Source organism: Coffea arabica, chromosome 6c, assembly GCF_036785885.1.
Source record: "Coffea arabica cultivar ET-39 chromosome 6c, Coffea Arabica ET-39 HiFi, whole genome shotgun sequence".
NCBI lineage: Eukaryota > Viridiplantae > Streptophyta > Magnoliopsida > Gentianales > Rubiaceae > Coffea > Coffea arabica.
Window position 1 is genome coordinate 52,812,003 of NC_092320.1, and position 25,172 is coordinate 52,837,174.

General features: G+C 31.8%; 1 protein-coding gene and 1 long non-coding RNA gene across 10 annotated transcripts; one reads left to right on the forward strand and one right to left on the reverse strand.

Moving 5' to 3' along the window:
- Nucleotides 1–4,230: 4,230 nt before the first annotated feature.
- LOC140008906 (uncharacterized) lies at nt 4,231–11,249 on the reverse strand. Its single transcript, XR_011816187.1, has 3 exons — nt 10,628–11,249; nt 5,032–5,094; nt 4,231–4,399 (listed from the first exon to the last, which is right to left on the reverse strand). It is a non-coding gene; the product is annotated as an uncharacterized lncRNA (long non-coding RNA).
- On the forward strand, nt 10,608–24,468 carry LOC113692593 (DEAD-box ATP-dependent RNA helicase 10). Of its 9 annotated transcripts, XM_072053863.1 has the most exons (16): nt 10,608–10,689; nt 11,281–11,343; nt 11,435–11,486; nt 16,777–19,035; nt 20,499–20,815; nt 20,921–20,990; nt 21,213–21,275; nt 21,430–21,504; nt 21,846–21,965; nt 22,149–22,190; nt 22,268–22,342; nt 22,528–22,713; nt 22,800–22,937; nt 23,558–23,669; nt 23,753–23,841; nt 24,064–24,468. In XM_072053863.1, the coding sequence occupies exons 4-16, from the start codon at nt 19,033–19,035 to the stop codon at nt 24,178–24,180; spliced, it is 1,407 nt and encodes a 468-aa protein (XP_071909964.1). In that variant the 5' UTR covers nt 10,608–10,689; nt 11,281–11,343; nt 11,435–11,486; nt 16,777–19,032; the 3' UTR covers nt 24,181–24,468. The 9 variants fall into 9 exon arrangements, with proteins under 9 accessions (XP_071909964.1, XP_071909965.1, XP_071909972.1 ...); XM_072053864.1 differs by lacking the exon at nt 11,281–11,343 and having other exon boundaries at nt 10,619–10,689; XM_072053871.1 differs by lacking the exons at nt 10,608–10,689; nt 11,281–11,343; nt 11,435–11,486 and having other exon boundaries at nt 16,614–19,035; nt 20,499–20,727.
- Nucleotides 24,469–25,172: the final 704 nt, after the last annotated feature.

Consider the following 25,172-nt stretch of genomic DNA (forward strand, 5'->3'; position numbering starts at 1 on the left):
TTTTACTTCTTCGAATACTTTTTCTATACTTTACTTTACTGTCTTAATCTCCTCGATATTTTACAAGTGAATCACATTTTAAATCATTTTCCATGTATAAACTAGTGCATGTTAAGTTTGAAGTGCATTTTGGAAGTGAGGACCCGCTAATGCGATAAGTTCAATAAATTTTTGAAGATTAAAAGGGAGTTTTGTACAAAGGAATATTATTTTATAAGGTGTTAAGAGATAATTAGATATTGGTTAGATATTTTAGTGATTAGAAGATAATAAGATGAGGATTAATTTTGGTAAGACAACTATCACATATTTATGGAACCTTAACCTTGACTTGGTCTACCCTTAGGCCTTAAGTAAAAAAAGTTGACCAAACAATTCCATTTCCTTTCTTCCTTTCCTCCTTAGCTGTGCATATCATCCTCCAAATTAGCCAAGGAAGTCCCAAATTTCCTTCTCTTCTTAGCCAGCCCTTCCCTTGCCATTTTAGCCAAAACAATTTCAGCTTCCTCATCTTCCTTTTTGCTCCCACAATTCACTTCAATCTTACTCATCTTCTTGGTTCTTCACTCCAGCTTAGAAAGGGACTTGGAGGAGGAAGATTCTTAGTGGTTGGAGCTGGTTTCCTTGTGGTCTTACTCTCTACTCTTGGAGAAGGTAAAAACTCCTCAAAGCCCTCATTTTCTTTCACCTCTTAACTAGCTTTTGGTTAGTTTTAACTAGTTAAACATTGGGTTGTTGATGGGTTCTAAGAACCTTGACACTAGGTAAAGGACTTGAGGTGGCTCCATAGGTAGAGGCCTTGAGGAATTGCTTGTTTGGTTGCTGATTTTGTAAATGAAATATTGGTTTTGGTAGTGAGAGTGAAAACAAAAGTTGAAGAGAGAAAGGAGATTGCTGTCCGAAAATTTCTGCTGGTTATTTTGCTCTTGTTAATTTCGAATTTTTGATATTATTTTGGTGCAATAATACTTGATATATGATGATGGTTATGTGTATGAAATATCTCCCAAAAAACTTTCCATTTGATTGTGTTCAAGTGGAGTGAAAGTGAGGAAGAAATCTGGAATTTTTCTGATCAGGAGACCCCAACCAGTGTTCATGTTTTAGGTCATAACTTTCTGTCTGGGAGTTGAAATTGAGTGCCATTTATGGCATCCGAAACTAGACTCCGAGAGCTTTCCGTTGGTATAAAATTCACCCTCTGATTCGATTCCTATGAGCCGTAGTGAACTGGAAAAAATGACTGAAATCCCTTCCTGCTTGCTGGAAACAGTCAAAGCTGCAGTTTGTAGCTCAATTTTGTCTATCTTTCAAAATAAATTTTAAGACAGTTCCTTCTAATGAATTGTAGCATTTTGAATTTGTTTTCAACGCCACAAATCACACTAAAGTTTGAGTTGTGTAGCTCTAGTTATGATCTGATTTTGAAACTCTGTCTAGTTCGTTAGAATTGGAATTTTCGTAAAACAGGTTCCAAATTTCAGTTTTCTTAGAACTGTTGTATCTTGGTGTAGAAAGGTTCGAATCGAGTTCCGTTTATTGCATTTGAAACTAGGTTTGGAATTTTAATTTTTGTATGAATTTCAAAGGCTGATTCCATTTCTACGAATTTTTCCGAATTTCCAAACTTCACTGAATTTGCAAGCCTGTTTTGCTCTGTCCTATCTAGAACAGTGAATTTGAGCTAAAATTTGAATGACTTTGAATTGGAGTCTGAGAAAAGTGTCTTCTAGAAAGTTTTAGTACTTTGAGTCTAGTTTTGACCGGTATAAAGTTTTCAATTTTTGAACTTATGAAACTTGAGATACGATTTTTCCGAATAGGGTCACACCAAAATGGAAAATTTTCTGTTTTCAAACAAATACTCCTTTTCAAGAACTTTCCATCGTCCTTTGCGATTGTTGGACTGTTTTAGGTGTAATTTCATGGTTGAATATACGGTTCCTTTGGAACTCTAAACTTTTCATTTCAAATCTTGGTTTTCGAATGTTAAACCTCTCTTAATGCATTTTCTTGGTTGTTCCACTTTATTGGTTAATGACACCTTATTTTATACTTGAGAAATGAATTTCAAACCCTAGTTTTGTGCCTCGATTCCCATGAGTTTAAACTCCAAAAAGAGAGCGTTTTGGCTAAAGTAGTTCTTGGTGAATTGCACTAGTTTTATACTTGAATCTTGGAACCTTAGTTTTGATATTTTTCTATGAAATGAGTGGAGTTTTGGATGAGTCTTAACTCCATTAGTTCGAATAATGTGAATACTCTTTATATTCTAAATTTAGACATGAGATTTGAATTTTTGGGAGATGAAAACCATCTACCCTTGTTCCTCGATTTTTGTGCCGAAAGTGAAAATAGCACTTTCTTTTGGAATTGAGATTCCTTATCACGATTTGAATCAAAAACGACCTTTGAGCTCTCTTGAGCATTATTCCAATGTTTTAGCTAGAAAAACTTCTTTAACTTGATTCGAACTTGTGACTTGGAGAATGGGTAGCGAGGAAATGTCTTTCTTTTAAACCTTGGTCGTGCACCAAGGTAATTATGATTGTACATGTCTCAGGTGATCAAAAAGACGCCGAAGAGCTCGTCTGACTACTCGCTTCACTCTTGTTGTGCCCTTGACTGGTGGTGAGTGTCAAGTGCATGTTAAATGCTTATATGATTAAAATGTTATTTGTACAAGTGCTATACATGATTCGTGAACTTGCTGAGACAAGGGTGTATTTTATCGCTCTCGTCTTCTCTCTCTTCTAATTACATGATACTTGTTACATCAATATATATGACTTGTACTTGTATATGAACCTATTTAACTCGTAAGCTCTGAGCGAAAGCATGTACCACACCCTATTTGGGGGGAGGTGCCTCTTATACCGACTCAGTGCTATAATCGATTTTTTGAGCGAAAGCATGTACCACACCAATTCGGGTGGGAGGTGCCTCTCATACCGACTTAGAACCATAAATAAGTTTAAGTCGATTGGAGCGATGTCTCATCGACCACTTATACTTTTGGGAGGTATCCCAACCCATTGGCTAATCTTGTAACTCGAGCCAGCAAGGGTTTGGTCGAGAAACTTGGTGAACCTTGGGAAATATTATTACTTGATCTTTTGAGATCTCGCTAGGCATACTCGAATAGTATTGCCACGTTATACGTGTTTGATTCCAGATCCGAGTGGTTGTAAGTTGGATGGAGAAAGTAAGTGGAGCACTACGGTCGTGTTACTAATTGGGTTAACGGAGGTCAAACCCCGATGGCTCAACTTGATCGCGATATAGAAATAACTCCTGAGAGTTCCTATATTCTTATTGCGTGTTAATTTCTACTTGTGCACTCAAATGAAATGTCATGTTTAAAAGTTGTTTAAAGCATGTTATTTGATTTATGGTGGTACTTGCTTGCCTGTTTATTTTCTTTGCCTTACTGAACGTTTGCTCACCCCATTAAGTTTGTTTTCCTTAACAGGTTTTGGAAGTGGATTAGAGGATCTAGACTAGCGATTTGGTGGAAACTAGTATTTTTGTATGAACTTTTGGTGACGCTTAAAGTGTAATTTTGTTACTTCTAGTTGATGGATTGTAATAATAACTTTTACCATAGAAGTTGTGACTTGTATATTCGAAATACTTCTTATTTAGTCGTTGAATGTTTCGTGACTCTATATTAAGCTTGAACGAATGCATGAATCCTGACGAGAGTTGGACAGGCATCCCACTAATACCTTAGGGTTCAACCTATGGAGAGGTGGGGGCGTCATAGGTCAAACCCGTGACCTTGGGACCAAATAGGCTACCCCAAAACCAGTGAGCCAACCCCGAGGGATTTTTTTTTGAATTTATTTGTTGTCATGATCAATAAATTTCGTGTTTGCTACTATTTTGGTAAATAAAGGCGCCCATTTTTTGTGCCTTTTCTCTAAACCGAAATTAGGAATTAATTTTGCATCTGTTCTAGTTAAGTTAGTTAATCCTATGTATTACTCGTTTCAGTAATTATGTCAAAATAATTTCAGAATATATGATAAGTTATGAGGGTATTTCTGTCAATTCATCATCCATGGTGTTACAATTAGGGCCTAATGTGACAGCCCCACCTCCCCCTAAGGCGAACCAGAGGGTTCGACGGACCGCCTGCCCAACTCTCGCCGGGACTCAGTCGTTCACTTCAGTTCTCAATTAAAATTGAAATAAAATACAGGAATAAATATAATGACAATCCAAAACTTAACGCCAAACTTATGTACATTAGAGTACAAACATCGAATATACAAAGGTTCTCAATTCTTCATACATCCAACCCGTGCCAAGCACTAGAGCGAGAACCATTACAAAAGAAAATCAAAAAACTAGTCTAGGCTAGTCTATCCAAAACTCCCGTCCTGGCTCGCCTTCCCTGTTAAGGAAAACAAAACGAAAGAGATGAGCTAAAAGTTCAGTGAGGTTCCGAACACATAACCAAACAATCAATCCAATACATTAAACATAGAGTATCAATAATTCAAGAAACATTTACAATGGAAAGCGGTAATAACACATTCATTAAAAGGATATGGGCTCACAGGGAGCCATGCTTTCGTTCATTCATTCGTTCTCCAGACATTTTCCTTATTCCTCCAATCGTTTGAAAATGCATTTTTGTAAGTAAAACCCTCGTTCGTTCGTTCGTTTCATTTCATTCACCCCCTCCTGGACGTTGGCCAGGCTCCACCAACCTACAAGGTAATACTCGAGTATACCAACGTTCACACCCAGGGTCACTATATCGCCCGACCGAGCCTGCTTCTAACTCGAGTCGATCGGTAACGAAGGGCAGGGCCCAATTCAGCCAAACGGCTTACATTCATGCGCAACTAGCATTTAATCATTTAATCATTAAAAATTTCACATTTATTTAGGTCGAGTGCGATAAAGTACACACTCGCCTAGAAATCTCGTTTTAACAATCATTGAAAGTACTTAACACATTATCAATCAATAATAACAAGCCAATAAGTCAAGGAAATACAACAAACAAGGAACACTCACCTATATACGCAAAACAACGTGCAAAATGTCCTTCCGGATATTATCTTTAGTCACCAAGAAAACCTAAGATTAAACAAGAAAGAATTTTACAGCTCATCTAACACAAACAATTAGGTGAAATCAAAGAACTCGACAATTGATGAGTAAAACGTATAAAAGACTTTAAAGTGAAACGAGGACATTTGGACCCATGAATAAAAATAACTAGGGTTTCATAGTCCAAACGTAAAACCCAACTCAAAAGGGTTATAAAATTTTCCAATGGAAACACTTGAACCAAAAACAAGTCGGAATCCAACTAGATGGGCTAAGAAATACTGTTTTCAGGATCATTTATATGGTTCAAAATCATCTCATATTCAAGTAGATATTATAGACTAAATGTCTTAACGAAATTCATGTAAAAGAGATGACAAAATACCCAAGAAAACCCTAAATCACTCCTTTTATTTGGTAAGTGTAAGTAAACATTTGGAGCTTCCAATTGAAGAAGGATCATGTTTTAAGATGGAAAACGGTCATAGTATTTGCCAAACGAAAATATACAAATTCAAATAGAAACTTAGCCCTCGAGTGAAAATTTGGGCAGCATGCCCTTTGTATTTACCTATTTTTCCAGCAATTTATGAATTCATTGTTTTCCTCAATCAATCCCAAAGTCACACACAATATCATCTCATTTCAATAGCCATTCCATAGGCTCAAAGTCATATAAGTACAAAAATCAAGCTAACAACATGTGCGGAAATGAAGTTTAACAAAAGACAGATTTGACGGGTTTTGCGTAACGGACACATCCGAAACTAAGCTTATCGGATTGGGATGTAATATATACCGTTTCGAAACTAAGACAGAGGGCTACAATTTTGATGAAGATCACTTAGTCCAAATTCCAGTGTAACCTAGTCAAATTCTCAATTCCCAGAACCAAGTTCCAACTAATCGGCTAATTAACTGTATTACCTTTAAATGACCATATTGCAGGCTACCAAAGTCCGTTTAAGGCGTTCTTAGAGGCGTTGAAAAGATAAGACAAAGACCTACAACTTTCATGGAGACCACTCAGTCCAGTTCTCACCCTAACTAGGTCAAATTTACCAAAACAACTCCAAATTTTCCAGTTCTAAATTCACTGCAGAAATCAACTAGCAGTCCTGCTTTATTCACTCATATCTCAGCACACACAACTCCAATTTAGGTAATTCCAAAACCATTTGAAAGCTAAGATACAAGGATATAATTCTTAAGAAGACATCATCAACCAATTCGGTAATATTCCTGGTCAAACTGACCACTTACAGAGGCTGATTTTCATTTTCGGATAGAAACAGGGCAGTAGGGGTATTTCGGTCTTTTCACAGGCTACGTTGCTCCGATTGAGCTGAAATTTTGCAGACAACTATAAAAAATCATTCTCTACAATTTTATGTTTTGTGCTAAGGCTAGTTCAGCCTCTAACAAGGTGAAATAGAACCAGGCAGAAGCAGGGCAGGTTATCATCCAAATTGGAATTCATGCATTCAAGTGCTAATCTTCCACAAAACAACATCTAAAACAACTAAAAACCACTAATAAGCAATTAATTGAAGTAAAGAGGATGTTCTTGGCAAAATACCTTAAAATCACAAGAAAGGTAGGAGCTTAATCTTTCCTCCTCCAAAACAACTCCACCAACACCTTTAACCTTCCCTAATGATCACTTGTATGGTGTAGTTTGTGATTTGGTTGGTTGAAACTCAAGATTTGAGCAAATTTGGAAGCTAAAACTTGAAGAGCTCTCTTGGTTTCTCTCTCACTAATTTCAGCCAAAGGAGACAAGAAAATGAATGAATTTTGGTCAAAAATCTGATTTTAGTAAAGTTACCAATCTTGGTCAAAAGTCCAACTTCTAGTAGCCTAGTGACACTTGGCTCCTTTTAGGGTTTTAAGCTTATCCTTTTGTCTACCAATGCTAATTTATCTAGCTAACTTTCAATTGTCTCCTAGCACCTTGTAAAATAATATCACTTAATACAAAACTCCAACAAGTTGTCAAAATATAACGCATTTACCGCACTAGCGGGTCCCACGTCAATAACACATTTCAAATTAACATACACTAACTCATATTAGGAAGATGATTTTAAAATTGTACTTACTTGTAAAAATGCATAGAAAATTTAATATTTTCAAGGAAAGTATAAAATATAGTCAAAGAAATAAAATAATGCTGAGAAAATGTGAAAATTTTTGGGTCCTCACACCCAATAATTTGATAGGGGAGGTAGCTGACATTTTGCAAACTTCAGGGGATGCTAGTGAGACAGTTAGAAACCTTAGGGGTGGTTTTTGAAATTATCCCTTGTTTATATTCTAGTTATTTTTGTGATTTTCTTTGTGAAAAGTCCAATGACCACTTTTTGTTTTTTAAAAAGTTCGACCATCATCTTTAATTGAAATTAATTAACTTTAGTCAACATTTTATTATGAAACATAAAAATCCATTATAGTGAGTAGCCAAATAATTAAACAAAAAAATTTCTTTAAGATATTACAATTGTGTTTTCTTCTTTTATTTTTTGAGTTATTTGTTTAAATTCAGCATACACTAAATTGTTTTTTAAAAACTCGGTTAACATTTTAACGATATCATTAACTCATGCGGTAGCATCCAGAAAAGCTAGCAATTGGTATCAGTGAGATCAAAGAGAAAGTACATGGTCATGTGGTTGGTTTCATTAAATATAAACATTTTTATATAAAAATATTTTCAAATCTATTTAACATCTAATTGTTGGATTTAATATAACAAACAAATAATAAAATAGAAGCACATATTAATTATCATATTATTTCATGGCTGAGCACAATCAAAGCCTTGTTAAGGGTTTGTTTGATAACATAAAAAAGTGCTGAAATTGAACATTTTCAGACATTTAGATGTTTTGAGTGTTTGATAAATGAAAATCTATCTGCTAAACTTGTTAAGCAGTGTTGAACTTGTGTGTATTTTTTTCAGTACAAGAATCCTAACTGAATGCTTAATTCTGATAAGAATCAATAGAATTATTTCAACTACCTTATCTTATCTACCAAATATACCCTTATTTGTTAATTATGTTCAAAATTCTTATCTAATTAAACAACCCGATATTCTCTATCTAATGATTTTCAGTTTCTCTTTTCTCTCTTTTTAATGACTTTCACATCTTCTCCGTACTCCTCATATAATATATGTCATCTTTTATATTAATTTGATTTAAAAATAAATATTGTCATTTTCATACCTAACTATTTTAAACTAATTAAATCATATGTTCTATTTCTTTTTTGAATGAAAAGATATAAGGGCAACATTGTCAAATTAAACTTATTAAACATTTAGTTATAAAAATTTATCAAACGGTATAAATATGTTTAGCATTAAAATTCAGACATTCATATATTTCTTTTTAACGGTTAAAATTCAACAAATTAATTGTTTCAATATTCAGATTTCAGAATTCAGACTTCAGAATTTAGATTCAGTTTTATCAAACAGAACTTAAGTCTGAATTAATAGTGCATAATGGATACTGGCATTATGCTTAAGCACAATTAAAGCAATGGCTGGTCTGGGAAATTGGCATTAGTTAGAAGGTGTAATTTATTATACAAGTGGAAGAGAGCATGGTGAAGTGTTATCTTACATATATATATAATAGGGGTGAGCAAATTCGGTTCATACCGAATTCATAACCGAATTCAAATTTAATTCGGTAATTTGAAATCGGATATTTGGTAATTTGGTACAAATTCAGTACATACCGAATTCACCGAATTCTAATATGGTATGAAATAGGTAATGAAATTATGAATTTGGTAATAATCGATTTCGCATTCAAATTCGATAATTGAAATAGGATACCGCATTACCGCATTCGAATACCAAATTGGTATATAAAATTATATAATATATAGATAAATGCTATTTACTATTAGTATATACTACTAATATATTATTATATTATATAGGTAAATGCTATTAATAATAATTAGTATATGGTATTATCATCATATCATGTACTTATAATAATAATAATAATATATAATAATGTACAATATATTATTTAGTATTTGTTAATTGTTATATGACTATAATAATACAAATATATAGTAATACATAACAATATAAGATAATTATAATACTTATTATTTTATACATGAGTAACATGACTAGAATCAGATAATAATTAATACATATATGTATAATACTAAATATTAAACAATAAACATAATTAGTAATTAGAATTTAGATATTGGTAATTTGATACATCATCCATGTTTGAATTATTAAATATTTGAATGCGTAATCTGTAACTTGCAAGTATTAGTGTGCTCTAAATTTACATTACATATTTAACACAAAAATTCATATTATCTATTCACTAATCTTAAGGCTTTAAGTATAGATAAGACAACTAAATAGTGTAAGTGAATGCATATGAATTGCAAATCTATGTATTAGTGAATTGACTTTCACAATAATATATGTAAGTAAATAATTTTTATTTTGATTTGAAATAAATTATAAGTTTGTAACTAATATAACTTATCACTAATCATTGTAATTTGTAAGTTTGTAACTAATATTACTTATTATTAATCATTGTAAATTATAAGTTCATAAATTATCACTAATCATTGTACAGTCTAAGGTTTATTTTAGTTTAAATTAATCACTTTTTATGTGTTCCTTAAATCATAGACTAAGGATTCTAGGTATAAGTGATCAAGTAAGTTAAAATTCATATTATCTATTTACTAATCTTAAGGCTTTAAGTAGAGACGAGACAACTAAGCAGTATAAGTGAATGCATGTGAATTGCAAATCAATGTATTAGTGTATTGACTTTCACAATAATATATGTAAGTAAATAAGTTTTATTTTGATTTGAAATAAAATATAAATTTGTAACTAATATAACTTATCACTAATCATTGTAATTTGTAAGTTTGTAACTAATATTACTTATTATTAATCATTGTAAATTATAAATTCATTGTAACTACTAACTAATATTACTTATTATTAATCATTGTAAATTATAAATTTATAAATTATCACTAATCATTGTACAGTCTAAGGTTTATTCTAGTTTAAATTAATCACTTTTTATGTGTTCCTTAAAAAAAATTATAATAAATAAAAGATATTAGGGATACAATTGATATTATATATGCATCAGGGGAGGAAAATGAAATTATCCATCTTCAGAAACAGGCGCCTCAGAGTAAAGCCCTTCGCTATCACTGAAATTGTGGCGAATGTCAACTAAGCCCTTGAGTTTTGATTGCTTTGGCAAATAGTGCTCTACTATTCATGGGCATTTTTGTCTGCCCAAGTGTTAAATGTCCACTAAGCCCTTCAGGGTTAAAAGGAGGCCAGAATAGTTTTTAACTGTTGGGGGTACTATTGTAATTTCGAACCATATCTCCTCCTCAGCTGCATTTGTTAGGGTAATAAAGATTTTTCTGGCAACTTTCTACCGTAGGATCACGTCTTAGTCTAAGATTGATGCCTGAGAACCGTTGGATCATTCCTAATGATGATTAAAGGATTGATTATTTTCCTTACCTGGAGAGCTTGCACGAACTGATGATTGTTATCTTCCTTCTCCCGTCTCTTCTCCTTTTTGGGTAAGTCTCCCGTCTCTTCACTCTCTGGCTTCTCTGTTTCTTCTCCCCCTTTCTCTTCCTTTTTTATGCCTGACAATCAACGCAATTTCTTTCTTATTTTCACTGTAGATTTCTTCCTTTTATTAGTTATTTGTACTTGCAGACATGAAACCCACAAATTTTTCCATAGATTAGGTGTACACTTTTACCCTAAAATTCAAGGATTTTTTGCCCAAAAAATGGTCCCTCGTCTGATTCACTAAGCCCGTACGAATCCTTATTTCTCAACCTTCAGATCTTTGTCAACAATTTCTGACTCTAAATTTTACTCTCTCGGCTTCGATTTGATGGCTGGTTAGTAAGAGGGAAGTAGAATCAGTATTAAAAACCGGAGGAATAAAAAAGGGCGCTTGAGGTTAGAGGCTTTATAGGATATACATCTTATTTCATTTTCTCATTGGTGAAAATAAAAATAGAGAGGCTTCTTGCCTTTTGGTGTATTCTTCTATGGTAAAGAAAAATTTAAAACTTGTTTGCTTTTTTCCTCTTCGCATAGCAGACACATGAATGCTACACAATTAGTGTTTGTTTTTTTTTTTTTGGTATTTTCAGCTTTGTTTGGAAAGTGGAAAATCCAGGCAAGTGGTTTGGTGCCTTTTGTTCCCTTGCATTTTGGTAAATACATTTCTTGCCATTCTTTTTCTCTTTATTTTTTTGCACCACGAACATATATCCTGATCAGTATTTTTTTTTTTGTAAATTTCAGCTTTGGTCCGAAAATAGAAAAGGTTTTGCAGTAAAATTTCTGTTCATTCCAGGTTAGTTTACCTTTTATTTGTATCATTAATTTGCTGAAATTTTTGTTAATATTATATGGGCTGATATTTTAAATATTTTAATATTAGTGTGATGTGCCTATATGTTTGGCTATTTACTCTTATGATAAGTTTTTGCTTATGCTTCTTAAGAAGATATAGCCGCGCTTTACTGGTTTTATGTGGTATTTTAAGGCATCGAAATATTAATAAAGTATATTTTAAAAAACATTCTTATTGGCCAAAAAATTAGTGATTTTCCCCCCAATTTATGCTTGCCCTTCCGATTTACCTTCTATGTACACTATCTCATATCCCAACCATGCAATTCTTTTTTTTTTCCCATAAAAAGGCAAGAATCAAAGAGGGGAAAGCACTATACATCTCCCCTCCCCACCCCTATTTGCCTTCTTAGCCAAAAACACGAAGAAAAACTCACACTTTCGCATCAATTTTCGGCCATTTGATGAATTTATTGTTAAGTTTTTCTAGCCTTTTTTTTTCCAAAATTGACCTCCTAGCAGAAATGTTTGCTTTTGTTATTATTGATTGTTTTGTAAGTTTGAAAGAATCAAGAAGAAGCACAGTAAAGTAAACATCCAGTGTTTAAGGTGTGTGATCATCTCTTACAATAGTAACATGCTTTGTGTTTGATGATTTGCTTCTAAAGGTAGCTTTACCACTAAACTGGTTTAGTTTTTTGAAAATTTACGTGTCCCATTGTTATGGAGTATTAGATGATTTGAGAGATGTTCTTTAGCTTACTGTTTGGTCCTAATAAAAAATGATTTTACTTTTGCCTTTGTGTTTGTATGCTGAATGATCCTTTAATGTCTTGCAATGGCTCGAACTATCTTTAAATTCCATTGGAAACAATACTTTGGTTGACCTAGAAACATTAATTTCATCGATTGTTTTTGACTTTTACTGCATTGTCATGTTAGTGACTATCATAGTTAGGACCAAAGACCAGTTAAAGAGTATTTCCCCAGCTTCTACTGTCTTGGTTCTAATTTTCCACATGTTTTGGGGCTCAACAAGTAGAATCTGCACACAAATCATGATTTGTTTGATATAATTTGGTTTCTGCTCAATTTTGGTTTTAGTAACTGGTCATACACTGATTAATTCCTGGCACAGATAAGCACTTCTGAGTTCCATACCTTGGTTTATTGAAAGGGGATTGTTCAATGGACGGATCCTAACTTGGGGGGATAAAGACTTTTAACATACCTCAGTCTTCAATTATTTTGCAGCTTCCTTGTTATATTAGTTTCTCTGGTTTTGCACATGGACATGAACATTGTTTTAATTACCCTACTGCCATAATAGTTTGCACATGGACATGGTTTCTCAACATGATGACAATTAAGGGCTCCGTTTGGATTAGCTATTTTTGGGGTTATTTTTCAAAAACAGCACTGTAACATTTCGTTTTTGAAATACAAGTCCGTTTGGATTAGTTGTTTTTGGAGTTATTTTTCAAAAACTATATGAAAAACTTTTACTGTAGATGTTTTTTGGATTGTTTTTAGAGGTATTTTTAAAACATATTTTTGGGTATTTTTATAATTTATAAGTTTTATATACATTTATGCATTTATAATACATTTATAAATATTTATAAATAAATATATTTATATATTCGCTAAAAAATATATAAATGTATTATATTATATATAATACATAATATAAATATATTTATAAATATATAAGTGTATATTATTATAAATGTATAAATTATAAATGAATATTATATAAATGTATAAATTACAATTTATAATTTATAATTTTTATATTTTAATATAAATATACATTTATGCATTTATAATACATTTATAAATATTTATAAATAAATATATTTATATATTTATATAAAAATATATAAATTTATTATAAATTTATTATATTATATATAATACATAATATAAATATATTTATAAATGTATAAGTGTATATTATTGTAAATGTATAAATTATAAATGAATATTATATAAATGTATAAATTATAATTTATAATTTTTATATTTTTATATAAATATACATTTATGCATTTATAATACATTTATAAATATTTATAAATAAAGATAATTATGTATTTATATAAAAATATATAAATGTATTATATTATATATAATATATAATATAAATATATTTATAAATGTATAAGTCTATATTATTATAAATGCATAAATTACAAATGAATATTATATAAATGTATAAATTATAATTTTGTTAATATATATTAGTATTAAGTATAAATGTATTAATATAATTAATATAAATGTACAAATTTATTAATATTATGTATAAATATAAAATTAATATTATGTATATTAATATAAATGTATAAATGTATTATGTTATATATAATACAAAATATAAATGAATATTATAAATATACATTAATATATATATTATGTATAAATGTACATTTATATAAATGTATAATATATATAATATATAATATATGTTATATTATATATAATTTATATAATATATTAATTTTCATATAAATATATAAAAATATTTATAATATGTATAAATAAATATATAAATATTTAAAATATATAATATACATTAATATTAATTGTAAATATTATAATATTATAAATATGGTGTTTATATAATATTTCAATTTGTAATATTTATTGCATATTTCATTATATAAATATATAATATATAGTTTTCAATTTGTATAATATACATAATATTGTATATATATAATATAATATACATAATATAATATATTATACATAATATACATTATTACACATTATGTATATTATATATTATACATAACATTATTATACATTATTATACACAATAATGTACATAATAATATTATACATTAATAATGTATATATTATAATATAATGTACATAATATATTATGTATAAATATTTACACATTTATGTATACAATATTACATATTATGTATATTATATTATATTATCTATATTATATTATATTATGTATAATATTAATTTATATAAATATTTATATAATATATAATATATATAATTTTCAATTTGTATATTTCAATTTATAATAATATAATATAATATATATTTATATATATAATATACATAATTGAAATATACATATGTAGTTGTTTTTGATATAATATTTGGATATGGTGTTTTTTGAATTGTTTTGGAAATACATATTTACTGTAGCATTTGGAATGTGAAAAACAGTTTTTCAAAAACAGCCCCAAAAACAAGGGATCCAAACACATCCATATATTTATGCATTTATAATACATTTATAAATATTTATAAATAAATATATTTATATAAAAATATATAAATTATAAATGTATAAATTATAAATGAATATCATATAAATGTATAAATGTATAAATTATAATTTCCAATTTTTATATTATTATATTTATATACATTTATGCATTTATAATACATTTATAAATATTTATAAATAAATAAATTTACATATTTATAAATAAATAAAAATGTATTATATTATGTATAATACATAATATAAATACATTTATAAATATATAAATTATAAATGAATATCATATAAATGTATAAATTATAAATTATAATTTTTATATTTTTATATTTATATACATTTATGCATTTATAATACATTTATAAATAAATATATTTATATATTTATATAAATATAAGTAAATGTATTATAAATGTATTATATTATATATAATACATAATATAAATATTTTTATAAATGTGTAAATGAATATTATATAAATGTATAAATTTTAAATTTTAAATTTTTATATTTATTTATAAATATATTTATATATTTTTGTAAATACCTTTATAAATATTTATAAATGAATATTTATATATATTTATAAATAAATATTTATATATATTTATAAATGAATATTTACATATATTTATAAATAAATATTTACATATATTTATAAATAAATATTTATATATATTTATAAATAAATATATAAATGTATATTATTATAAATATATAAATTATAAGTGAATATTATATAAATGTATAAATGTATAAATTATAATTTTTATATTTATATATTTATATACATTTATGTATTTATAATACATTTATATATATTTATAAATAAATGCATTTATGTATTTATAAATGCATTTATATTATATATAATACATAATATAAATGTATTTATAAATGTATAAATTTATGTTATTATAAATGTGTATAAATTATAAATGTATAAATTAATATATTATAAATATATATTAATATTATGTATAGGTGTATTAATATAATAAATATAAATGTATAAAGGTATTAATATCATGTATAAATGTATAATTAATATTATGTAAATTAATATAAATGTATAAATGTATAATATTATATATAATACATAATATAAATGTATATTATAAATATACATAAACATATATATTATGTATATATTAAATATATAATTTTTAATATTTAATATTCATAAATTTGTATAATTACATATTTATATTATATGTAATTTATATAATACATAATATTTGTATAAATATATTATAGAAATATAAAAATATATTTTATATAAAATAAAATATAAATTAATATAATATATATATCCTATACATAATTGAAATATACAAATTGAAATAAACATATTAAATATGTATTTGGAGTTGTTTTTGATATATTGTTTGGATATAGTGTTTTTGGAGTTGTTTTTGAAATACACATCACTGTAGCATTTGGAACGTGAAAAACAGTTTTTCAAAAACAGACCCAAAAACAATGAATCCAAACAAACCCAACAGGATTTTATTATAAAGAAGGGTATATTATAAATTCCATATAACTTATACCCATAATGGTCATTTTATAATTATAATAAATATATATTATTTAAATTATAAATATTTTATTTAATTAACTCCGGCTCGTCGAGCTACTCGACGAGCCACGAGCCCGGAAAATGCGACTCGAAACTCGACTCGATTTGGAGTCGAGCTACTCGAAACTCGACTCGAACTCGGTCAACCCGAGTTCGAGTCGAGTTGTTGACCGAGGCTCACGAACATCCCTAATTACTAGCACATTCAATGGCTAAAAAATATGGCTCCGTTTGGATTAGCTATTTTTGGGGTTGTTTTTCAAAAACAGCACTGTAACATATGGCAAAAAAGTAATAACATAATTGTAAAAAACACTAAAAAGAAAAAATGTCTAAAAAAAAAGGAAGAAAAGACTTTCTTCCTTCTCTGTGCGACTTTCTTCTCTGTTCGAAGAAAGCCTAGCAAAAAAATTCACTTTACCAGCCGGCAGCCACTGACTCTGACTGATTTAGATCTACACCCTCACTCCGTTCGTCGCCGACGCCGTTGCTCGCCGCATCTGTGAGACTCCATCGCCATCGCCATCGCCTTAACAAGTCCCAAGTCCCAAGTCCCAAATCGAAGCTGCTCTCTGCCTCTCCGGCCTCCGCCAGTCCGCCGCGCTCTACGTCTCCTGTCGGCTGTGTCCTGCCGTGCTGGTTCATCGCTGCCGAGTGTCGAAGACGAAGCACCAAGATCTCACTAGTTCATCGCTGGTTCATCACTGCTCATCTCTGGCTCACTTAGGTAAGTGCTCCTCTGTTTTTGGCTCTGTGTCTCTGGCATTAAAATGGGCCAAGATCGACTAGGAAACTTGTTATCCTGAATTGATAAGGGGACGAAATCTGAGCTTCCAATTGCAAACTCTAACTGTTGTAGTAGTTTAGATTAGGTGTGATATAACATAAGCTTTGTATTTTATACACAAGAAGCTCTCTCCAGTTGTGCAGCCTTTAAAAGTTAAGGCCTTGGGGTTGAGGCTATGTATAGACATTTGTAATCTTGTAGAAAGTGGGGTTGAGGCTATGTGTTGGTGTTCCACTTCGGGTGTTCTGTTTACGGAGTCTTGAAGGTCTTAACTTGCTTGTTTGATGCTAGAGTTTGCACACTTGCGACTTCTGAAAGATTTACATTTCTGGGACCACACATGTATTAGCTTTAAGTACAATGTGATTTCTGTGCTATTTAGTCAATTTTTATAATTTCATGGCTGAAAGGAATAAATTTGCTTATTTTATGTGTTCCTGGGTAGTTAAAACCTTTATTTGAAGTTTTTGTAGTAGAAGCTACATTCCATCAGATAGTTGTTAGTGTTGTTTGAGGATTTTGCTCTAGTATCTGCTGCATTTTCCTTTTTTGCCTGCCGTTTGTATAAACTTAATGACTATTGTCTAGTTTTGTTGCATTAGTTCGTGCCTGCATTAATTTTTTTGCTCAGAAATATTAATTGTTAGATCTGTGTCGTTTTCTTGTGATTCTAGTTTGGAACTTGTTCTTTTCATTTTCTTGTTATTCAAGTTATATTCCATCAGAGAGAGAGGTGTAGCTGTATTTGAGCATTCATTTTTGCATGTTGAAAATAAGATCTTGAGTGCTGTTGATTGCTATTTTTAATTTTACTTTTATTACAAATGGATTTAGATCTGCTTTGTACGTAGATGATTATACTTGTGTTTATGCATGTAGCTGTGCCAAAGTTTATCGGTCTTCATACATGCCCTTATGACCTCCTCAGTTGAGCACATGCGCATGCCTTTCTCTCTCTTTAGATTCAACTCCTGGATACTGAGTTGACTGGTTGCATCTCTACACTATTGCTGTCATCTCCTATTATGATTCTTTTAAGGAAATATGGTTTTACCGACATTAATCCCAGGGTTCCATTGTTGGGCAGGACTTAACAACTTATTATGGTCCTATGCTATGAGGCATTTGTCGTGGTAGAAGAGTTCCTTTTCTTCCCTTGTTTACCCGCGTATAGAAGTATAAAGCTGTTTACAGTCACCTTTGATCTGGTTTTTTGGTCAAATCGAGTAAAAAAGCTTGATAAGACTCGACTTGATAAGGCTCGATTAAAGATCGAGCCTTATTGAGTCGAGTCTCGAGCCTAAGGAAATTCTTCGAGTCGATCTTCGAGTATCGATTTTCGGGCTCGATCGAGCTCGAGTCGAGCTCGAGCCTCTGTGTGTATGAGTCGAGTCGAGCTCGAGTATAGCGATACTCGAGCTCGACTCGACTCGATTACATCCCTAGTAGTAATCACCAGCATGTAACTGTACAAAAATTTTGTATCCTCCCTCATTATTTGCGTTGGGGAACAAATGATGAGTCTATGTAACATTGGTATAAAGTGTATTTTAATAAAAAGGTTCAATTAAATGTGCAATTAGGTTGAAAAGATCCATAAGATGGGTTAGAAAGGTAAATTTCTCAAGTACGAGGGGCTGAAATTATATTAAAAAAGTACAAAATTGTCAAGAAATCAAGTTACTTGTTGAAAAAGATAATAAAGTCAAAATACATAATTTTCATTGTCAAACCCTACATTCCTGATCCCTCATTCAGGTGCAGCCAAACAGAGCACCTCTTCGGCTCTTCTTCTCTTATTAACTAAAACAAAGCCACTCTTCCTCTTCCTCTTAGATTAGATGCCATCGTTACAAAATCTCCTCCTCTGCCATTGAAAGAGAATCAACAGCCGGTACTTATTAAGCGAAAAGACAGCAGGTATGGTGAGTGTTTTTCTTTTCAAATCTGTAGCAGCCTTCTTCTTCTTTCTTTCTCATCCGCAGAACTACCCTACTGGTAGTTCTAATCTTTTAATTGATTTTTAAGCCTTGGTTTGAACTTAGGTGTTTGGTTGTTCTTTTTTTACTTTAAAATTGCTTGTAATTTTCTATTACATTGTTTTTTTTTTGTCATGGAGTTTGATCAGATTACCCAGGGTTTAAGAAAAAGAAATTGATGAAACAGTAAAATGCAAATTCCAAGGTCAGGAAATGGGGTTTAATTGTATTAATAATTCTGCAAAACTATTATAGAAACAGAGGAAATGGAATAAGGAGAGAAGGGGAGAGGAATGAAGGAAACAAGGTCTTCTGATTGATATTTAACTGCGGGTAGCAAGTAAGCAGTGTAAGAAGTTGCATACATTGATTGTCCTTTTCCAGACACAACATATTTTTCTTGAAAAATGAAATTTCAGTTTGTGATTCCTTCCGTTGCCTTTACATTCTAAGCTTGTTATACCACAGTTGGGTGGCCTTATCTTCTAACCCAATAACTTGGCACGTTGAGCAATTGCCATACTTTCCCATTGTACATTTGCATGTCCTATTATCATACATTCAAAGTCAAAGAAGTTGACTTTAATTCCTTCTTGTAAGTTCTCCAAAATGTTGAGCATAACTTGCTTGAATGTAACTAGTCCTCGGAAAGATGAAGTTGTGTGATAGCAGACCAGGTGATCACCATGACCTGAGCTTTCATGCAGAGATAGAAATCCAGAAATCTCAGAAAGCCATTCGCAATAAAAAAATTGAGGATCTTCGGAATTAGTTACTAAGAGATCTTCTGAACAAATAACAGCAATACTTGACAGGATTTCACACACTGCATCATAAACAGTCTCTCTTGAAGCTCTATCAACACTCTTGAATAGAAAGTGAAGAAAAATAAATTGATACATAGCTACTGTAGATGATGTTCTTCCTAAGAATCCATCAATTGCCTCGATACATAGTATTTTTCTTTTCAAATGTCTAGCAGCCTTCTTCTTCTTTCTTTCTCATCCGTAGAGCCACCCTGCTGATAGTTCTAATCTTGTAATTGATTTTTCAGCCTTGGTTTGAATTTTTAGGTGTTTGGTTGTTCTTTTTTTACTTTAAAATTGCTTGTAATTTTCTATTAAATTGCTTTTTTTTTTTTGGGTTTTGGAGTGGCTGTAATTGGACATATTTCATAGTGAACTTTGGCATTGTTAAGGTTTGAACGATCAGGTCGTAAAGATAGTGATGAAGTTGATGATAATTGTATACTGGTACTTTGTGTTGATAATGAAGAAAGTTGGATGTTAGGATTCTTGGCCTTATACCCGAATTGGAAATTTGATGATGAAGATTTTTAAGCCTTGTTCCAAGTTTAAAAACATTGTTTACAACTACTGTCTATCGGAATTTAGTAATTTGTTTTCTAGAAAGAAATGATGGTGGAGGAGAAACGAGAAGTAGAAGAAGAGGAGGTAAAGGTGGTGGAGGAGGAGGAGGAGGAAAGAATTCAGAGCTTCAAAGAATTGGGAGTGTGCTCAGAGCTGGTGGAGGCGTGCGACAATTTGGGATGGAAAGCACCCACAAGGATTCAGATGGAGGCAATTCCCCACGCCATTCAAGGGAACGACATCATTGGACTTGCCCAAACTGGTTCGGGTAAAACCGCTGCTTTTGCTCTGCCAATTCTCCAAGCTCTTCTTCAAGCTCCCCAACCTTTCTTTGCCTGTGTCCTTTCTCCCACACGGTTTCTATTTCTTCCCTTTTCCTTTATCTTATTTATCTATTCACTTATGTAATTCTTCTGCACGGTACGATTTTTTTCTAAAATTTATATTGTTTTTGCTTACAGAGAGCTGGCTATTCAAATTTCTGAACAGTTTGAAGCTTTGGGATCAGGGATTGGTGTAAAGTGTGCTGTGGTCTGCCTTCTTTTTCTCTTTTCTATTTTTTTGCCTTTGGGAAACTTTAACCTTATAGATCAATTTCTTCAAACCAAAATAGAAATGTTAATGCTTATGATTCCCCACTGCCTTTTATTTTTTTAAAATTATTTTGTACACTTCAAAATTTTGTTTCTGTAACTGAAGAGATTACTGTTGCTTATGTAGTAGATTAACTTGTGGTGTACAATTATTTTCCAGCTTGTTGGAGGAGTTGCCCAAACTGACCAGAGCATTGCCCTTGCTAAGCGCCCCCATATTGTTGTCAGTTTCATTCTTCCTCCTTTTTTTCCCTCCTTTTTCAGCTTTTCTATTTTCTTCTTCATTTTAGGAGTTTCTCTTTACTGCTTCATTTCCAAAGCCACATCCATTTTCTTTGCTGCTTATACTTATCTTTTCCATCTTTCCTCAATTTTAGGTGGCAACCCCTGGTCGCCTTGTTGATCATCTTTCAAATACTAAAGGTTTTACCCTGCGTATGTTGAAGTACTTGGTAAGTTTCCTTCATATGTGGAAAACGTTTGGAGTTGTGTTTTGATAATTTTTTTCTCTATGTTAGGTATATGCTTGTAATACCCCTGCGTGCATGCCTTAGGACTCGAAAAAAGTTTGTTGTTATTTTGGACTGATGGGTCATTTGCTTCCAAGATAGCTGTGTATACAAGTTTGCATACTTTGAACATGAGTGACTCTCTCTCTTTCTCCTGATTTGATCCCAATTTCTGCCAAAAATGCAAAAGATCAGGCTCTGTATGATGTGAAATACTTGTTGCTCTGGATATGATGGTTCCTCATCTTTCTTTAAAGGACATTAATCCTGTGTTTTAATGGCAGGTATTGGATGAAGCAGACAGGTTGCTGAATGAGGATTTTGAGAAATCACTCGATGAGATATTGAATGTTATTCCTCGTGAAAGGAAGACATATTTGTTTTCTGCTACCATGACAAAGAAGGTACATGGTCAATTAATTATTTTGTTTTGCTTGTGCAGAACTATATTAGCTGATCTTTTCTGTGTCGTGTAGCTGTGAGCTGAGCTCAATATTAAGAGAAATCACTGGCAAACAAGTGCAAGTGTTATGTTGTTCTGTAAAAAGTACCATGGTACTGAAAAAACTGTGATTCTTGTTTTACAGGTCAAGAAGCTCCAGAGGGCATGTCTGAGGAATCCTGTGAAGGTAGTATGGTTGTTACCCCACTATTCTGGATGTTCTTTGGGAGTGGATGATCTGACTTTGTTTGCATTTTCTTTCAGATAGAAGCTGCATCTAAGTATTCTACAGTGGATACGCTTAAGCAACAGTATCGCTTTGTTCCTGCAAAGTATAAGGTATGCCTTTTCTGCAGTGTCACATTTCTCTTAGTTGATTGGGCATATGCTTGTGTGCTTGCATTGTTTCTGCATGCCATAATATGTGTTTCCACTCTGTTACTGAAATTCGTTTGGGCAAATATGCTAAATCACTCATTGTTCTTTTCTTTCTTTCTTCTGAAATCAAATTACTTGCCGTGCAGGAATGCTATCTTGTTTATATTCTAACTGAGATGTCTGGAAGCACATCGATGGTGTTTACACGTACATGTGATGCAACTGGTCTTTTGGCTTTGATGCTGAGGAACCTGGGCTTAAGGGCCATCCCTATTAGTGGCCATATGACCCAGGTATGGCCACTAAGTGTGTTGAGAATTTGTCATAGTGAAGTTCGTTTTCAACTGCATATGTTTCTGGTTAATCGTTTATTGCTTCTCTATTTAGCGTGCTCTCACGTTTTGATTTCTCTGGACAGGCAAAAAGACTCGGAGCCTTGAACAAGTTTAAGGGTGGAGAATGTAATATCCTCATTTGTACTGATGTTGCTAGTAGAGGGCTAGATATTCCATCTGTTGATATGGTTATTAATTATGATATCCCCACAAACTCAAAGGTCAGTTTCTTTCCTTGTTTTTCAAGTTGGCATTCTAAATTCATGTTTCCCATACTCTAAAATTTTTTAAGTTCTTGATAACTGCTTCAGTCAAGATTTAACTTTGACTACCTCTGTTTTGTCTGCTGTTGCAGCATTGTTGTCTCTTCTCAAGGAATTATCTTTGCCTTTTCTCTATCTTGTGCTGTTCTGGATGCTGACTGCTTGCCACGTGCCTTTGCTTCTAAATTGCATTTTATGTTTCAGTATCATGTTAAGTTATGGAAGAAATGTTCTGTGCTCTTTTCCCTCTTATTTACTATTATTTAGACTAGGCCTTTACACCTTATTGGGCTCTGCCTTCCTATCATCTTTGATGGTGCTGTTTTTTCCTGTTCTAATGGCATTTGTCGTAATTCATGGACGACTAAGTTGTGCTTTGTCAAGAATGGGCAGCTTGACCTAAGGGCATGAGGAAGTTAGGAGAGGGTGTCAGGATGTGGGTTTGTGTCTGATTCCTTGCGGTTACTGGATTGTGTTTTGTTGTATCTATGAAACAGACATCTTTGTGATTTATTATGTGTAAAAAGTTTTGCTAACTTATATAATGTGCTATACCTTATTGAATGAATGCTCTCCAGGACTATATACATCGGGTTGGAAGAACTGCTCGCGCAGGACGATCAGGTGTTGCCATTTCATTAGTCAATCAGTATGAGTTGGAGTGGTATATACAAATAGAGAAGCTCATTGGTATGAACACATCCTGTACTCTATGGGCGTTTTGTAGATGTGATGTAATCTCTGTTCTTCGGATTTACATTTTTATGTCTCAGGGAAGAAGTTACCCGAATTCCCAGCTCAAGAAGAAGAAGTCTTGCTTCTGTTGGAGCGGGTCACGGAGGCTAAAAGAATCTCTCAAATGGTACAAAGTTGTATTTTTGGTTTTAAACATCTTTGCAATAACTGATTTGGGTTGCCTTGCACCTAGCTGCTACTCTCTCTCTCTCCCTCTCCCTTCCTCTCCCTCTCCATCATGATGGCATTTGCTTTGGTCCTTGGCGCCCCTTTCCTCCCTCTCACAAATTAGCATTCTGCCCTTAGAAACGTGCGCTAGTTGACTATTTCTATGATTTATCTTTGACAGAAACTCAAAGAAACTGGTGGGAAGAAGAAACGAAGGGGAGGAGATGACGTCGACGAAGATGTTGATAGATATTTAGGTTTGAAGAATGGGAAAGCAAAAAAGTTTAAAAATCGATGATGATAGAATGAATGCAGCAGTAGCTTACAGGGTTTTCAGATATTAGCAATCGGAAATATGAAAAAGCTTAGGAAGAGATCATGAAGGGGGAAGATTTGAAAATGTAAAATCATTTAAGAAGCCTGAGTAAAGATCCCTACCAATTTTGTTCCATTTTAATCCTAGATGGGGTACGATAGAATTTTAGTTCTTTTTGCTTTTTAAATATAATTGTATTGTTGCCTAAAGGTTTCTATTTTATTGTTTAGAAACTGATTATGAAGCGAAAAATTGTGCATTTATGGGCTATACTGGGCAAAAAATGTCTGCTGTAGTTTGGTATGATCACTTAACATCACCAACCTTGGCTTGATGCTTGTGTTGAAGTAATCGCTGAGTGTGATAGGATGGTACCCAAGGCGGAGCGACTCTCGACCCCTTCCAAAATGGATACAAGTTGAAACTAGTTAAAGATGCTTGCTGCATCTGGCGGATCATTTATTTTCCATATTGAGATGCTAATGTTGCCGTTTTGCTATTACTAATTAGATGAGACTAAAATATGATGTTTATGAATGAGAAATAGTAATATAATGCTATTACTAATCAGATGAGACTAAAATATGATATTTATGAATGGAAAATAATAATATAATAAAAAGTGGTATACGGAGTGGTATAGGAAATGAGATAAAAGATTCGTTGCGTTAAGCTCTATCTTCTTATTTGTCTATTTATTATTGATCGTACTCATTGAATGAAGTGTTCTCAAGAGGAGTGAAAAATCATAGCTCCTAGGCATGAGGGAGTGCTCAAAATTGTGAAGAGCTTTCAGGTCTCACTCCGTGGAAGAGATCAAAGTGTACTTGGAAACTCTGAACTTGGAGAAATATATGAATATATGTATCAAATGTGGTAAGAAAATCACTGTAAATCTGTAAGACCATTACTTTGTGCATTTACTGATGTTACTATTAATTGATCAATCGTCAAGCTTAAGCTCCTGGAATCAT